This window comes from Strix uralensis, chromosome 20, assembly GCF_047716275.1.
Source record: "Strix uralensis isolate ZFMK-TIS-50842 chromosome 20, bStrUra1, whole genome shotgun sequence".
Lineage (NCBI taxonomy): Eukaryota > Metazoa > Chordata > Aves > Strigiformes > Strigidae > Strix > Strix uralensis.
Window position 1 is genome coordinate 9,590,415 of NC_133991.1, and position 17,756 is coordinate 9,608,170.

General features: G+C 39.8%; 1 protein-coding gene across 11 annotated transcripts in view; it reads left to right on the forward strand.

Moving 5' to 3' along the window:
* LOC141952759 (sedoheptulokinase-like) overlaps positions 1 to 15,909 on the forward strand; it is a 24,317-nt gene extending 8,408 nt beyond the window's left edge. For 3 of the 11 annotated variants that reach the window (XM_074890564.1, XM_074890567.1, XM_074890568.1), the window contains 15 exons: positions 6,527 to 6,842; positions 7,391 to 7,557; positions 7,866 to 8,018; positions 8,409 to 8,549; positions 9,040 to 9,338; positions 9,955 to 10,131; positions 10,355 to 10,519; positions 10,800 to 10,895; positions 11,516 to 11,586; positions 12,276 to 12,441; positions 13,113 to 13,179; positions 13,602 to 13,918; positions 14,506 to 14,633; positions 14,886 to 15,001; positions 15,562 to 15,909. In XM_074890564.1, coding sequence (XP_074746665.1) covers positions 6,527 to 6,842; positions 7,391 to 7,557; positions 7,866 to 8,018; positions 8,409 to 8,549; positions 9,040 to 9,338; positions 9,955 to 10,131; positions 10,355 to 10,519; positions 10,800 to 10,895; positions 11,516 to 11,586; positions 12,276 to 12,441; positions 13,113 to 13,179; positions 13,602 to 13,918; positions 14,506 to 14,633; positions 14,886 to 15,001; positions 15,562 to 15,728 — 2,546 coding nt within the window. In that variant the 3' untranslated portion in view covers positions 15,729 to 15,909. Of the gene's footprint in view, positions 1 to 640; positions 1,754 to 2,806; positions 3,354 to 4,282; positions 4,477 to 6,526; positions 6,843 to 7,390; positions 7,558 to 7,865; positions 8,019 to 8,408; positions 8,550 to 9,039; positions 9,339 to 9,954; positions 10,132 to 10,354; positions 10,520 to 10,799; positions 10,896 to 11,515; positions 11,587 to 12,275; positions 12,442 to 13,112; positions 13,180 to 13,601; positions 13,919 to 14,505; positions 14,634 to 14,885; positions 15,002 to 15,561 lie in introns of those variants that run through there. The other 8 variants (XM_074890569.1, XM_074890574.1, XM_074890565.1 and 5 more) reach the window with 8 other exon arrangements.
* The last annotated feature ends 1,847 nt before the right edge of the window (positions 15,910 to 17,756 follow it).

Sequence of the window (17,756 nt, forward strand, 5' to 3'; positions counted from 1 at the left end):
TTGTTCTAAGAATACGAGAGATTTATTTTTTGCATGTGGTTTTTCAAAAGGAAAGGTCAGCAAATTCGAGGACAGCCTCTAATTTTGTATGACTGCAGTCCAAAAAAGTCCCTTGATTAGATCAGTTGACTTTTGCTGCATAGTTTGTAGCACTCTAATGGATTTTAAGACTCAAACTCAGGTAATATCTTCTAAGTGCTTTGAACATGGTCTTCACAGGGTTTTTTTAATAATCTCTTGAGTTTTGCAATACAGAAGTAAGCTCTGAAATTGTTCCTTCAGTGAGTACTTAAGTGAACTCTGCATTCACGTGCAATTCAGCCACTGAAGCTGAATTCTGCCATTAGCGTCTTTAAAGATGTTTTGTGTAACTTAGCACAGTATAGTCAAAGAGGAATAGCTGTATTATCCAGAAAGGCAGTTCCTGTAATCAGAAAAAGGTTTCTAGTATCACAATTTCTAGATAGAATTGGATGGGAGAACTGTGGTTCATAAACCCGAAAAAAACATTTACCTTTGGGACACGGAAAAAGATACACAATATTTTGCTGAATAGGTGGATCAGGGTCCATTTTAAGTCTCCACACGTAAGATACACTAGACCCCTTCAGATTAGTAATGTGGTATTTCCCATCTGCAGGACTTCAGGTTGAGAAGTCTGCCATCTATACAAAGATAATCGAAGCAGCCTTGGCCCACAACAACAGCAAACTCTCAATCCACCCAACCATATTTGGAGAGAGACACGTTCCCGGGCAGTTGGCATCAGTGACCAATATTGCTGTCTCTGACCTCACCCTGGGTCATGTAACAAGAGCTCTGTGCCATGGCATCGTTGAAAACCTCTGTTCCATGTTACCTGTGCAGCACCTGATGGAGATGGGAGTGAGGAGGATTCTGGGGAGCGGGAGTGCCCTTGCCAGGAACGAGGTGCTGAGGCAGGAAGTGGCAAGGATTTTTCCATTCCCTGTGGTTTACGGGAAGGATGTTGATGCTGCTGTGGGGGCTGCCATGGTGATGTTCCACAGAAAATAAAGTAATTGTTTGGAATGGCCTGAGATGCAGCTGTTTTTTTTTTTTTTTTTTTTTTCTTCCTGAGTGTATAGTGTTTCCTTTCACTTCCTTCACTTTTTCTGGAGTTGTATTCAACATGCCATCTCACTCATTACAGTAGAAAAAAAAAAAAAAAAAGCTTGCATTTAATGTCCACTTCTGCTTCTGGGTGTACACATTTCATTGCTCTGTCATTCCCATTTGTGAAATGAGAGATGATTATCACATTAAGTTTGACTGAGCGACTAGGAAAGATCCATTAACTTTCTGCATAAAATGATACTTCATATGAGGTTCATTTTCCTGGTAGGAAATATGTTTAGAAGGACTAGGAGAGATGAGTAGCTGTCTGTAACTTAGTTTGATGCTTTCATGAGAGACTTCTTGTCCTTAAGCTGTCTCACAATATACATACATATAGGCAGCAGACCAGGGTGTCAATCTTGTTTGGGGAGTTCAATGTCTCTTGCACAAAATGACTACCAGTTTTCACATGTTGCATGTTGTCTCTGTAAAAGATAGAATACAGCCTTGGCTTGAATGTTGACAAGACAATCAAAATAAAACGTGGAGGATTATCTCTGTGGCTACTGAGCTGAGTGCACTGAACTAAGGTCAAGAGCCTGGCCTGTGCCATGACTGGAGATGCCTGGAATGCAGGGCTTATATCCGAGTGGAAAATACATTTATAGGGCAGGAGGTAACTATTTTCCTTATTTGGCATACATAATTACTTTTTGTTTGGTTTTTGGTTGGTAGAGTGAAACAGTCAGAGTTTGTGATAAACTGGAGGAGCTGGCAAACTCAGAGTTACAAAAGCCCAACAAAGCCTTTCAGCTTTGATTTCCCTTTTAAGCCCAAATACAATTAGCAGTTCGCAAAAAATCGTTTGTTCTTGTAATATAGTGCTTAGCTATTTTAGTGTATTTGATCCAAAGCTGTTTCTGATTCTGCCCTTCATGTATTGTGCCAAATTGATCTTTAGTAAGGCAGCTGTCAGGCTAGACTCTAATCTGTTTTTAATGTTAAGTATTGTTCATGTGAATTCCCTTAAAATGTCAAAGTTTTAATCCCCCGCTCTTAAAATTTATTTGTCTCCCCACTCTATTTTAATGTGAAAACATTTATACTTTATCTGTCTAAACCAAGATGGATGTACACCTTTTTTCCTCAAATGAGATTGGGAAGCAAGTAGGATAGTTTCATGCTATCTAGATACTATTTCATTACTTAGAAGCATGGATTTTGACTGAAATATGGGCGTGTGTTACTATCTTGCACATTAGCAACATCAGGACTGACTAATTTTTATAATGAGAAAGCTGTTCTGAGATCTTAATTACAGAGATGGATTAATTTCCATCTCCCTCCACCCACCCTCCATGCATCTATTCCATGCCATGTTTAGGGAACTGTTGGCATATATAGGAATTACAGAGAAAGTGTAGACTAAATTAAAGGTTTTGTAAAAAAGTCTGTATTTGTTATATGTTGTTTTCCATTTTATGTTAATAAAATATATTTTTGTATCAGCAGATCTGCTTTTTTATGGAATAACAGAAAAGAGCTGATAATACTATTCCAGCATGCTGTTAACCGTGAAATCAAGTGGTATTTGTTTCTAGAAGCTGGTAAAATTGTGGCCTGGTTTTAGGTTCTATTAGCAAAGACAAGACTATCTCTGACCTGCAGGCCAGCTTTGGATACATCTTTAAGATCTCTAGCACAGCTGCTGATGTTTTTCCATTTGCAGTGATGGAGAGGGCTCCTAGTTGGTAAAATCACTCTCAAGCACAGAAGTTGCACAAAGCCTATGCAGCATGTTGGATGCAGGCCCAAGAAAAATGAATAAATTCCTTCTTGTTTATTATGGGCCTACTTTGATAAGCATTCACATCTCCTGCTGAGCTTACACCTTCTGAGATGGAATATGATACGTCCAACAACTGTTGCAAAAAGCCATGGAGTACTGCTGCTAAGAAGGAGACATCTTCACAAGAAATGCAGGTCAAGGAGGTTTCAAAACTCAAAATAACAGAAGGCTCCCAAAGTGTGTACATCAGAGCACAGTAAGACTGAAAGGAGCTGATGCCTGGAATGGGAGAAGAGAGAGAAGGAGCATTTAGCAAAAAAGACTAGCAAGAAGCTAGAGGCTGATTAAGGGAGACCCTCCACTAAATCTTTATAGTTTTCTTACCGAGTCTCTGCTTTGGAAATGGTGAAGGAGTTGATCATAATGTTGAACGAGATGCTCTGCTCAGCAAAGCTCCAAGAGCACCAGCTAAGGACCAGGCTGATTGGTAATCTATACTTATGCATTAATAAATAGGCATTTTATTTCTTTTGAGTACAATGCCATAGGGTATTTTAAGTAGTATAATTAGTTTGCTATTAAATAGAAAAATATATTATTCTATTATACGTGTATAGATAGATAGATGGCAAGACTGGAAAGATAGTTACCTTTTGCAAAACATAAACCAGAGAATTTAATTGAATAATTTCATAATCTAACTCGAAACCTCAGGAGTTAGAGGTTTGGAGGTTGCTTCTGGCCTAATAGCTACAGCCTATCAGCCCAGCCTGCTGGAAAAGCTGTTCCTCTAGACTAGTTTTTGACAGAAAAATCTTATGGTAAATTATATGTTTAACAATATATATAACAGTTCTCCATTTTTAAGGGTGTTAGATCCATCCTGGCTTAGATGAGAATTTCTTTTTTCTAATGACATTAAAAGCTGACTGATATATATATATATATATATATATATTACTTAAATGAAACATAGTAGGAACATGGACCGATAGAATGGCCTTAGGACTTTCTGTCACTGATTCTTCCTAAACTCTGTTCAGAATCATCTTTAAAATACTTGGTGGGGCTTTACAGAAGCCACCCAAGAAAGATGTCCAGAAAGATGACTGATCTCAGAGAAAAGCTGTGGCATATTTTACAGAGTTTTGTAGATTGAAATGGAACTGTGACCCACAGAAACAATTGTTGTGCAGTGGTTTGGGGTTTTTTTGCAAGCTTGAGTGTATTTACAAAGAGGAGATCTGGAGAAGAGTATCCATTACTAAATGCCATTAAAGGGGAGGGAAAAACAACAGGAACTTACTGTAATTCTTGTAAAGAGCTTTGCTAAACTCCCGGGAATAGAAGCCACTGATGCTTCTGGTTCCAGAATTGTTCTTAATGAGCTTGTTATTCTATTCTCTGTTCTTCTAGTGAACTTCCCTTAATTCTAAAAATCATCAGGCACATAACACTTTTGCAGACAAATGAAGTGGAGAAGCAAACTCTGAGGGCTCTTTAATCCAGGTACCTTTGATGAGGAATATCTGGCACCACATTCCTATAGATCAGAGGGTGTTTACTGAGACTGGACTATTTTACAGAAGACGGGATTTTTTGCAATATTTGTAAGTTCTGCATGTCTATTTGAATAGTGTGGTTGTTATTTGTCAACTCTTTATTATTTATTATAAGTTGTGATATGGTTAGATATGTGTGTGATATGGTTAGATAGGTGTGATATTAAAAATATTTTCTTATTTATTGTATCAAACTTCAATTCACTAGGATTCAAAGAGTTTGAGTAGGTTATGCATTTTGTAGGATCGAATTTATTTTTTTTAAAGAATCCTTCCACTGAATCTTGAAGGTTATTTCCCTTGCAAATTCATACTCTTGAGCAAATGTGGCTTTGCCTTCATTATCAGAGGTTTTACCAACAGGGTTTAGAAACAAAAGCACATGTAATGACTAAGCTAGGTCTGAGCAAATTGCCAGGGAGACAGGATGGAGTCTATTCTGCAGATCTTAATATTGCACCTGTTCTGTGGAAAATAAGTGATTCCATTTTCCACAGTCATCTCTCGGATGGTTTTGGCTCAATCCACATTAATTTAAATAAGACAAAAAGTTTAAATTATACATGGCTGTATTCCCAGTCTATTTCTTCCATTTTTTATAAAACTGTTTTTATAACTTTTTCACTGCAGTAATTGTTCTTCTGTATTTTCAGTATCATATTCCAAATTGAAATATTTTTCTATATATAATTTCTTATTCATAGGACAATTAAGTTAATAAGATATTATGTTATTCTTTTAGAGTGATTCTAAGGACACAACTTGAAAGGTGAGCTCAGAGGACATAGTGAGTTAAACTGCAGTCATTAGTATTTTGTTTATACTACACTGGTTTGCTTCCAGTAACCCTAAATATGCAAGTTTGCAAAGTGATGTTTTCTTTACATGTATATTGTACAAAATTATGGAAAATTAAAATGCCTGGCAAAAGTTTCTTTCCTATCTCATGATCACAGGAAAATGTAAGTGAACCTTAATGTAAATATTAACTAGTCCCATAGAACTGAAAATCTAGCTTTAATATACAAGGTGGGTTTGCACAAAACCCCTCAGAATATTTTTGTGAAGTCAAATAACCTTGAAGCATGTTTATGATGTTGTTTTCACACTGAATGTACAGAGAAGATGTTGGTGACCACTGTTGTTTGGTTAATAATTGAAGGCTTTGTAAAGATTTTGTAACATTCCTATGCTCAAAGCCGTAAGATTTCCAAGCAATCTAGGATTTCAGAGTATGTGTCTAAGGCTGATCAGCGCTCTCTAAAAGCCAGCTGTGCAGCAGTTCAAATATGATGCATTCCTGTCTCTACTGCTGGAGTTGCAGAATATTTTACATTCAGTAATATGAAGACCAACTTTCGTCTGAGTAAAACAGTTTGATAAGAAAGCAAAAAAAAAAAAAAAAAGCCTGTTCTACTTTCAGTATAGTATATTTGTTAACTTGTGTCAAATTCTTTGTGGTTGTAAATCAGACAAGATCAGATGTGTGGTCTTACAGTCACCCCTTTCTGTTTCCGTGTCTCATGTTTGAGGTGACACTCATCTACCAAGAATCACACACCACAATTTTCATCTAGCACTGCTGTAACTTTGGTAAAGGCATTAAGTGAGAATTTTTCTATTTGCAGGAAGTCTGCGGTGCTCAGCATCACTGACATATGGTTATGGCACAAGCAGGCTTTTTTCACGTGCCTGATATAATCCTGAAAATATATTGTGGCACAAACCAGTTAGAAAGTAGAGAATAAAAGCAGAGGTTGTTCAGGCTTTAACAGTGATTGAAGGAGGATGAGGCAGTAGTTTTAAGCAGTAGTCGTCAGCTCTGCAGTGAGGTGGCTGGCGAGCTCTGGGACACTCTGGCTTGCTTTCTTCATTCTGGAATGGGTAAGGGCACTGGGGACAGTAACAAACAGCGTGGAGGTAATGACCTACTAAACTGTTCCCGCTCTGGACATAATAAATATGTGTCCTTCTGTCTCACTTCTGGGCCGAGAGCAACCAATCCATTCCCTGCTGTTTTTTGAGAGTAGTCCTAGGCAAAAGGGGACTCATGGCCCCATAAAGTGCTGACTTGAGGTGTTTGTGTCATTCCTCACAGACTGCCTGCTCATCATGTCTTCCATTCTTGGGAAGATGAAGAAATTTGGCAGTTCTGACATGGAAGAATCTGAAATGACAGATGAACACATGGATGGGGAGGACTCCATGCTGGAAATGCCTGACAGCCTCCAGGGTGCACTCAGCACCAAGGTGCAGCCACCCAAAAGCAACATCTTTGCAAGACGTGGGCGGTTTGTGATGGGGGATAGTGACAAGGACATGGCTCCCATGGACTCCTTTTACCAGATGGATTACCTGATGGCACCTTCTGTCATCAAATTTCATGCCAATTTGGAGAGGGGGAAACTTCACAAGTAAGTTTGTCTTGTAAGATTCGGTTGTAAAGAACAGTTTGACAGCTGCAGACTGTGTTTCTTAGAGCAGCATTTATTCTTTCCACATGAGTGTGCCCATTTTTTCAGTTTCACTGTTTTCTTTGCCAAAATAAGGAGTGTTGTATCTGAAAGTGAGAATAGCTGTTGTCTCTTGGCATCTCTTAAAATTCAGGCCATGGATATTTTGCCCAAAATTAGCAGGAGGCCTTAATTCACTTGCTTGAGACTGCTCAGTGAACGGACATTACTCAGAATGAACATGGGATTGCCTGGCTCCCAGGCCTGCAGTTAGACTGCCATACTTCAATGCCTCTTTTAAGTCTTGTTCTCAACTTTTCAGCAACAGATAGATAATTTTATCAGGACAGTTGCTTGAAGACTTTGTTCTTGTAGACTGTGGAGATCCATCTATACTAATCTGTAGTGCTTACTACTTCACACAAGTAAATGAAAAATAGTATTCTGGTAGTTTATAAAAAGTCTGCTAAATATCTGACTTCTAAGAAACTGAAATTTACCCTTGTTAGGCTCCTATCTACAGATTCCATCGCAGGCTGCTCAGAAAAAGCTTTCAAATTTTATGACCGCAGAAGGATCTTTGATGCTGTAGCCCAGGGCAACACAAAGGACCTGGATGATCTGCTACTCTACCTTAATAGAACCTTGAAGCATCTCACAGATGATGAGTTCAAAGGTACCCTTTAGTGTCACGTACCTTAAGTTGCTCTCTTCTTCTTCCAGTAGTGGTCCTGAGATGAAAACAAGAAAACATAATTGTGTTAAGTGTCTGTAGGAGATCCTCTAATAGCCAGTACTTCCCTATCGATTGGGCAACCTATTGATTCTAAGGTTACAGGAGAATTCAGAGAAGTTGAAATGTTCTCTGAAACCCTGAATGAGTTTTCTTGTCTTTTCTAAAGAACCTCATTAATTCCTGCATGCCTGGGAGTAGATGGTAGGTTTGTAATCACTTCTACATAGCTGCAATTTCTTGTGTTATAGAGCCAGAAACTGGGAAAACCTGCTTGCTGAAAGCCATGCTGAATCTGCATGATGGTAAAAATGATACCATTCCCTTGCTGCTGGATATTGCAAGGAAAACTGGAACTCTGAAAGAGTTTGTTAATGCAGAGTATACTGACAACTACTACAAGGGTAAGAGAAACAGCTGATACAGTGAGTACTCTTGGTGATAAGACTGAAGATAGGGTTAGGCAGGGCTCACAGTCTTCTGCATGAGGCCTCATGCCTGAGGATGCAGCATACTGAAGTTCCAGTGTGTGATTAACAATCATGCATTTGTGCTCAGGTAATGTTTTGTTAGGTGCAATATTCTGCCTTTTTTGATATATAGTGATTTAATAGCAAGTTCAGGGGACTTGCATTTGCTGTCTGTGCCATCATTTTTTGTTTAATCCTAGAGCTTTTTAGTCTGCAAAGCTCTCAGTTCCACCATCTTACACGGAGCTGAATGAATTGTGGTGCCTGAAAGCTCTCAGTCTGTATTAAATGTTGAAGACTTCTGTCTGATGAGTGTTTCTGTAGGCCAGACTGCACTTCACATCGCCATTGAGAGAAGGAACATGTACCTGGTGAAGCTCTTGGTCCAGAATGGAGCAGATGTTCATGCAAGAGCCTGTGGGGAGTTCTTCAGGAAAATCAAAGGGAAACCTGGCTTTTATTTTGGTAGGGGTGAGCACAGTATGGGATTTATTGATTGAGTTACCTTAGCATTATCCCAAGTGCAAGCTGTTAAATAATCCTGTTTCTGTGGGACTGGAGACTCAGAAGTACCAGATGGGCTGTTCCACCGCTTAGTCCAATTATTTACTCCAAAGGCTGAGATTATAACGAAACACAGTTGGTAGCTGATGGTGTTCAGTGTGAGCTTGGTGTCTGCATCGCTTTGTTTTCTGGGCACTGTATCCTTGGAAAGGAGTTGTAACCTTCTGCTAGCTCTCTTTTCGGTGCTTTTTTAAGCAACCATGTTTCTGTGATGCAGTTAAACCAAAGAAAATGTGATTCTAACAGCTGTCACAAGAATTGGTGCTATATCAGACAGAGAAATACACCTTTTCTTCTCATGGTGGAAGACGAGAACAGCATGATCTTCTTTCTGTTTATGCATGTGTAATAATGGGCTTTCTGACCACTCCTTCCCATCGCTTGCCCACAGGGGAGCTGCCTTTGTCCCTGGCTGCCTGCACCAACCAGCTCTGCATTGTGAAATTCCTCCTTGAGAACCCCTACCAGGCAGCCAACATCGCCGCTGAAGACTCCATGGGCAATATGGTCCTGCACACGCTGGTGGAGATTGCAGATAATACTAAGGATAATACCAAGTTTGTTACCAAGATGTACAACAACATATTGATCCTTGGTGCCAAAATTAATCCAATCCTGAAGCTAGAAGAACTCACCAACAAGAAAGGCCTGACTCCATTAACTCTGGCAGCCAAAACAGGGAAGATAGGGGTGGGTGAGCAAATGTGTTTAACTGTCCCATTACTGTATCAAGTTATACAGAGTACATGCAAAACATCTATGCAGGACAGATTTTATCACTATTTAGTGTTAGGGCCTTTAAGTTAAGTGGAACTGATGCTGCAGTTTAACATGCTAAACTGCATAGTCCTTAAAGGCTATGAAGTGTGTGTGTGTCTCTGCCCAGCTGGCATTATTCATATACCACTGGTATGCAAGGCAGCTCAAATGGAGACAGAAAGTGGGTCTGTGCTATCATCTGAACCACTGGAGGCCTTGTACTTTTGACTGGCTGATATAACTCATCTTCTGGCAGTCCCCATTCAAAATGACTGTGTGCTCAGAGATGTGTAACATACATCTCTGCTTTTCTCTTACAGTGTTGAAACATAACAGCAAGTTGTAAGTGGTATCTGTATTTCTCATCTCCCAGCATCCAGTGAGAAAATTGTGTTAACTTCAGACTTTGAACTCTGCAGTGCCCCAGTGGTTTGACTTCAGCACAGTTAAACTAGGGAGAAATTAGCCATCCTGTCCTGTGGAGATACTGAGGAACTGGAAGTCCATTAGCACTAAAATGTTGGTTGTATTGTTCTTTTGCAATTAGATTTTCGCTTACATCCTCAGACGAGAGATCAAAGATCCTGAGTGCAGACATTTGTCTAGGAAGTTCACTGAATGGGCTTACGGACCTGTCCACTCATCTCTTTATGACCTGTCCTGTATAGACACATGCGAGAAAAATTCAGTGCTTGAGATTATTGCCTACAGTAGTGAAACTCCAGTGAGTATGCACCTCCTTGACATTTTATGCACAGGCTGGGGGACTGCTGGGGAAGAGCTCTGTGTTCTGCACAGTGCATCTTTTGCCTCATTTCTATAAAACAGCAATCTCCCCTCCTGAGTTTAAGGGTACTAGAGGGAACATTTGCTGAAGATTAATATACTTTTCAAAGCCCAGTACGTATTGGTCCCATCAAGATTCTCCTCTTTCTTCTTCTGCTCAGAATCGTCATGAGATGCTGCTGGTGGAACCTCTTAACAGGCTGCTGCAAGACAAGTGGGACCGGTTTGTCAAGCACTTATTTTACTTCAACTTCTTTGTCTATAGCATGCATATCATCATCCTCACCATAGCTGCCTACTATAGACCTGTAGAGAAGAAGGAAAAGGTATGTTATTCCTGCCATATATCAGGGGAACCACCCAGTGCATGATATCCCAGATCTGCCTCCCATTTGAATGTGTGCTCCTAACATCAGAATTTTCCTCTTTCCAAAGGTAGGAGGGAAATTTTAACCCTGGTTGCTTCCCAGTCTTGCCTCCTTGCTGCACCACATTCAGAAACTTAACCTGTTCCCCCAGAGATGTAACTGCTTTCAGCTGCTGGCAAGGCCAGGTCTTTCCTATCTCCAGTTCCACTGAACATACCTATCTTCCTGTCTTATACAGCCTCCCTTCACATTTGGTCACAGCACCGGGGAATATTTTCGAGTGACTGGAGAGATTCTAAGTGTATTGGGAGGTCTCTATTTTTTTTTCAGAGGGGTAAGATATTTTAAACTTTTCCTTTTTGCTGTTTAGGTAGATGTAGGAGAGAATAAAGCATGCCTTTACTATTCATTATCATTGGCTGTTAAGATAATCCATGTTTTAGTCAAGAGTTACAAATCATTTTCCCTGGCCTGATGAGGAGTTCTCAGGTTACTAATTGCCCCACAGGCTAAGATACATTTTTATCTATTGTATTAAAAAAGACTGTCCTTAGAAGTCAGTGAGCATCTTGGCAGTTAGCCTGGCCAAAGCTTAAGAATGGGGTATTGCAAACAGCCAGGCTTGTATTAAAGATTACCTGTCTTAGCTTAAAGTCCCCATGCTTCCTCTTGGCAGCTAATAGAGAATGTACAGTGAATCACAGGTCCCAGTGACTGAATGGGTGGTTGTCTTCAAAAGAGACACCAGATGTAAGAGAAATGATATGTTCCTGGAAGAGTTCTCCCTAGATCTTGCGCCAGTGTTGTTTTTGAGCTATTTTTGTGAGATGCTTTATAGGTACTAGCTCCCTGGTACAGGTACCAGTGCTTAGCTGGTGCATTCACAGGGGATACTTAATCTCTCCTTGGATGCAAACCTGGTCTTCATTCCCTTTTTTTTTTTTTTTCTTTCAGATACAATATTTCGTGCAGAGGCGCCCATCATTCAAGACGCTGATAGTTGACAGCTACAGTGAGGTTCTTTTGTAAGCTCCAATATCTTTGATTGCATTTCAGCATGAAACAGATGAGTGTGTGAGATCTGTAGCTTTGGCTGAAGCCACTTGTAATAGGTAGATGCTTTTCTATAATTTCCTGGGTCCTTACAAAATACTTGCCAGTGGCTATCATAGCACTTGAACAAGTGGGTCTGGATCAGTAATCTCCTTTGGAGGTAAAGCAAATGAAGTGTCTAGAAGTTCAGTGACTGTGCCATGCAGCAGCATTAGGAATAGATCTCCAAGTTGGACTTGCAATTGATTGTATGCATTGGGTGTGCAGAAATCCTCCCATTCCTAAAGGAGGATTTCTCTCCATAATTTGGGCCCCTTCTCTTCACAGCTGGAGTGCAGCTAAACAGGGCAATTTCATGGGTCTGTGGAAAGAGAGGTAGTGCCAAAGAAATTAGTGTTTTCAAGGACTTTTCTTCCCTCCAGTCACAAGGAAGAGCAGGGATAAGAGTACAGAAGTTTGTACGTGGGGAAACTGAGGAATTTGCAAGAGGAACTGTAGGATTAGAAAAGGGAAAGAATGAAGGGAAGAGAGGAAGTGTCTGTCAAGGCTCCTTTGTGTTTTAGAGAATCCCTCATTCTGCTCTGTGCCTCACAGGGCTCTTCTATTCCCAACAGCTGTGGCCAACTTGGCACTCTGCATTCAGACCATGCTTGTCTTTCAGCTTTGTTCACTCCTTGCTCCTCCTGAGCTCTGTGGTGCTGTACTTCTGTGGCCAGGAACTGTACGTGGCTTCCATGGTCTTCTCCTTGGCGCTGGGCTGGGCTAACATGCTGTACTACACCCGTGGCTTCCAGCAGATGGGCATTTACTCTGTCATGATTGCCAAGGTCAGTCCAGTGAGTGGGTGATGAGGCCAGCAGAGTGCTCAGATCAGGACACTGCTGCCAGCAGCCCCGTTTCCAGGAGAGAAGTTGCAGTATCTACCTCCATGATGCCACTGGGAGATCTCCTATCACTCTACTATACTTGGCCATTATTTTCTGAGTGAAGCGATGCAGTTTAAGTTATGTAGAAAAACCTCCTACTCCTCATCCATACAATTTATAGCAATCTTGATATTATTGCCTGCCATGCCTGCAGACTGGTCTGGTGTGAAATGGCACAGCTTTCTGCCAGCTGGAAATTTCTTTAGGTATAGTTTAAATGTTGCCAAACAGAGCAATTAGCTAAGAGGCAGTAGCTGGCTAATAAACATCTATGTAGGATGTAGACAGCTAGCCCAAGAGGGGAAGAAAGATGCAACTGTCTTGATGTGGTTGATGAAACTATTTGGTGTGCATATGTCTTGCATATGTGTGTAAACTGTTGCATGAATAACAGAGAAAAATGTTTTCTGTATTAAAGTTTATTATCTCAGCAGAATAAACAACAGTTTAAAGCATGAACAGCCAGTTCACAGCAAATGGCTTCTTGAGCTGAAGCAGGATTTTCTACCAGTTTTTGCTGCTGTTTATATTAAGTTTTAGCAATATAAAAACGTTCTGTTTCCATGTTACAGATGATCCTTAGAGATTTATGTCGCTTCATGTTTGTCTATCTAGTATTCCTCCTGGGATTTTCTACAGGTAATATCATACTTGGAGTTAGCTTTTTGTTATCTTAAAGAATCTTAGAAAATTTTATTTTTCAAGTGGCTTAGACTTCTTGTTTCCAACTAAAAACTAACAAATTAACCTAATTACAAAAAAATCTCTTCAGAGTAACAATTATGTAGAGTAATTTCACACAGCTTTTCATCCCTGAGTCTCAAACTGCTTTGCAAAACTGAATGGAAAAACAGTCATCCTGTTCTATATAGATAAAACTGAGATAACACCTTCTGAGAGGGGGTCAGTTATGGGGAATATTTTATAGAGCAATTTCACTGGGTACAATGCACCATGAAGTTAACATGTCTTACCTTTATGCTCATTTTCATTGCTTGCAAATGAATTATGACCTCAAATTGTATTTTCATCCTGCATGTGTGATTCCTGTTTTGCAACAGCCGTGGTGACTTTAATTGAAGATGACAATGAGGGACAAGACACAAATAGCTCTGAATATGCCCGATGCTGCCATATGAAACGAGGCCGCACATCCTACAATAGTCTGTATTACACCTGCTTGGAGCTTTTCAAGTTCACTATTGGGATGGGGGACCTGGAGTTCACAGAGAACTACAGGTTCAAGCCTGTGTTTGTCATCCTTTTGGTTCTCTATGTCATTCTTACATACATCCTCCTGCTCAACATGCTTATTGCACTGATGGGGGAAACTGTGAACAAAATTGCACAAGAGAGCAAGAGCATCTGGAAACTCCAGGTACATTGGTTCTGTGAGGCTGCTATCCAAGACAGAGGGTGTGGGGAATCATAAGAAATTTCAGAGAGAATCTTTAGGAACTGACATGTTTCTAAATAACAGGTCATTGCTTCTTTCTGATTCTCTGAACAGTTCCTAAAAGAAGTATATTAGCTCCTCTTCCATGCGTATTTGATGTTTTGCCTGAGCAGATGTTCCCAGTGTTCCACAGATGTTCAGAATTTAAGAAAAGAAATACTTTTGTAATTAGACAGAATTATTTGGGCTTTTGATGATGGAAAATCCTGATCAGACTATGAAGACAGGGATTATGCAAGGGAAAAACCAATCTTTACCAGAATCTCAAAGGCACGTCAGTTTTTGTTTCAGGTAAGAAAGGGAACTTCATAGTTCTAATCACAGGGCAGTAATTCAGCATTTTCAATGACATATTAACAGAGAGCGATGTTTCAGAGATGGTTATGATGCCTGCTCTAAGATGGTAACAATGATAAAAGCTCAGGGTTTTTAAATTAAAGGCAGAATTCAGGATTTATATGACTTTGAATCGGCAGCCTCTCAGTGGTCTGCTTTCTTTTATCTGATAGAGAGCCATCACAATCTTGGATATTGAAAACAGCTACTTGAACTGTGTGAGGCGCTCGTTCCGGTCTGGGAAGCAAGTCTTGGTGGGAGTCACACCTGACGGCCAAGATGATTACAGATGGTGCTTTAGGTAACCTGTTTGTATGTCAAATGAACAATCTTTTATAGGCAAACAACATTAGGGTATCTGGTAATGGGAAGCAGAACTTTCCCCCTGGAGTACTCTGAAAAGTAGTGCACTAACACTGTCTACAGTAGTCAGTTTAATCTGTTTTCTGGGTCAGATCTGAGGCTTGAGAGGTGGCAGTTTGTGATATAAACTCATCCTGGAGTTCTCTGGGGATCCTTAGAACAGATATTGGTTTTGTTGTTCTCTCCCCAGGGTTGATGAAGTGAACTGGTCCACGTGGAATACTAATCTGGGCATAATCAATGAAGACCCTGGGTACTCTGGGGACCTCAAACGAAATCCAAGTTACTCTATTAAGCCTGGCAGAGGTGAGGGTTCCAGGGACCTAAACTCTAGCATGGGCTACACACTGGTGATAGAAGCATTTATTAATTGTTAGAGGGCAATCAGTTTTATGCCCTTAATGATAATGGCAGTAGCTAAGTTAATAGCATTTTCAGTCAGCACAAAATGTAAAGGATTAAGTGGGCTCATTATTCACATAGCAATTTTGCTCTCTGGAATAGAAGCCCCATAGATTCATCATTCTGATTGTAGATTTTTACAAGGCAGATGATATGTGTCAATCCTGAGGAGATGGAGCAGGTATGATGGCAGCCAGATAGCCAAGAAGCTACTTTGGAGGTCCCAAACCATATAGTTTGAGAGCTCAGCACCCAGCACAGAAGTATTTAACAGTACGATCCATCTCTGCTGTACTTGCCAGCTGAAATATGGAAAACTCATGGCACAGTGTGGGGAAGAAAACCACAAAGTCCTTTCTTCCTGCTTCTTTCTTCTCCTTTCATCAACTTCCTATTTAAACCACTTGTATATTTTCTTTTGTTTCTGTGGAGGGGAAAAAATTAACCATTCCTTTCCTTTTTAGTTTCAGGGAAAAACTGGAAAACATTGGTTCCACTTTTAAGAGATGGAAGCAGGAGAGAAGAGCCTCGAAAACTATCAGAAGAAGTCAAACTAAAACCTATTTTGGAACCTTATTATGAGCCAGAAGATTCTGAGACGTTGAAGGAGTCACTTCCAAAGTCAGTCTAATCTTATTTTTTTTTTTTAAGAAGAAGGTTAATTCCGGTTGCCTATGTTGGTCCTCACAAGCAGGGCAATTACAGCACTTCATTCATAAGAACAGGGATTTTTGAAAAAAGGTCAGAAGACTTAGGAAATTACCCTGTGCAAGGATTCATTAAATATGCTAAATAAACTACTTGTTGTTTAAGCTCATGTCTTCATGGTTATTTTTAATATAAATCAGCAAGAAACTGTTTATACTACTTGGATTATATTTACTTAGCTAGATATTTGCATTTAGGCTGTCTCATGAAGTGTTAGAAACAGTTCCCATAGTTGGGGGATTTTTTTGTTTTGTTTTATGAATAAATACATTGAGAACTTCCCACACTTCAGAGCTGTCTGTAAGGTAGCTAGCCCTTTTTTAGTGCATAATTTTTTCCAGTCTTCATCCATTTCTTTTACACTTTGAAAGTGCTCTCATGCATTTCTGAGATCTGAGCTGACACTTGCATTGTTACTTAATAGGAGCTTTACTAAGATTTGCAGGTTGGTGCATGTGGCCAGTGATGGTGGAAATTCTGTTGATAATATGAAAATAACAAAAGCACCTGTAGAAAAACTGTTATTGCTCAACATCCTGAACCTAGTGAATTTCATACCTTCTGTCTGCTTTTGGATTCTCTTTCTTTTAAAAAGTATTTTTGTGAGCAGCTACAGGCCCTGATTTTGTGGCTTTGCAGCCTCAGAACTAACCAACCAAACTATTATGAAACTGAAGAAGGACTCATAAAAGAGCAGTAAAAATCACGAAGAGCCCAGAGGTATGTTCTTGTGACGAAAGTTTCTTGGAAAGCACATAAATAAATGGGGACACAGGGAAAGAATACAAAATAATGAATGATCTAGAGATGTTGTTATTCTTTTCTCATAACACAAGAACAAATATACTCTGTGAAATTTTAAAGGTTGAATAGTCAAAATCAATGAAATAAATGTTTCTCTTGCACTGTCTGAGTAAACTCCAGAATTCACAGTTATTGTTACTGAGGCTAAAGGCTTAACAAGATCCCAAATTTGACATTTATTTAGATAACAGATGAACTTTGCACAAAGTAAGAGATAGTGGTTATAGAGAATATATGTTTCAAAGGTCAGCTGTATAATAATGTATAACAATAGTAATCTCGAAATCAGAAAGTTTTTGTTCTTGACTTTGACAGCAACAACAGGAGGAAAGAAATCTGGTGCTGCAAAGCTATCTGGCTGGATTTACAAAGAGAGTCAGGAAAGATACCTGAGAGAAAATAGGCAGATGTTCTGAAACTACAGATAGGAGCCCTGGAAAGAGAGGAAAGAATAGGAGGAACTTTGGCATCCTCTGGCTGGACAGAAGGGAACTAAGGATAAGAAAATTTGTGTTATAGACAGCTGGCCTGATATTTCAGTGCTGGACCTGTGCAGCTGTGTTGAGCAAGAAAAGGTAAATTGTTTTACCTTCTTTCCTTGTTACGTATCACTAAAGCACTTAGACTTAACAGCCTTTAATGCACAAGTACAGTGTGCATATCCAGGTATCCCTAAGCCAACAAGGTTTTCAACCACGGGTTTCAGTTTGAGCACGTGTGCTGTTTCTGTGGTTGCATTTGAAGTACAGTTGTGCTAAAGCGCTCCTGTGAAATTGGGCCAGAGTGCACAGCCTTTCTTTGCCAGGGAGAGCCTGTCATGCTTGGCCTGTGACGCATCCAGAGGCTGTGGTCAGAGAACATTCGTATGAGACATTGAAGTTGAAAAGTGGTATGCTGGAGGGGTCAGCTGCAAATTATTGGGGAAAATTGGAAATCAAAGACATAGAAAATTGAGCCAGTCTTTGAAAGATAATTTTCATCAATACATCCTATAATTTTTCTGCATTTAGTAAGATACTGAAACATTCACTATTCTTAAAGAGAAGCAATTAGTATATTTACATACAAACTGCCTTCACTGCTAACACTCTTAGATGAAGTTTTGGGTTGTTTGACATCAGTTCTTTTACTGGGGTCAGGATTTCTC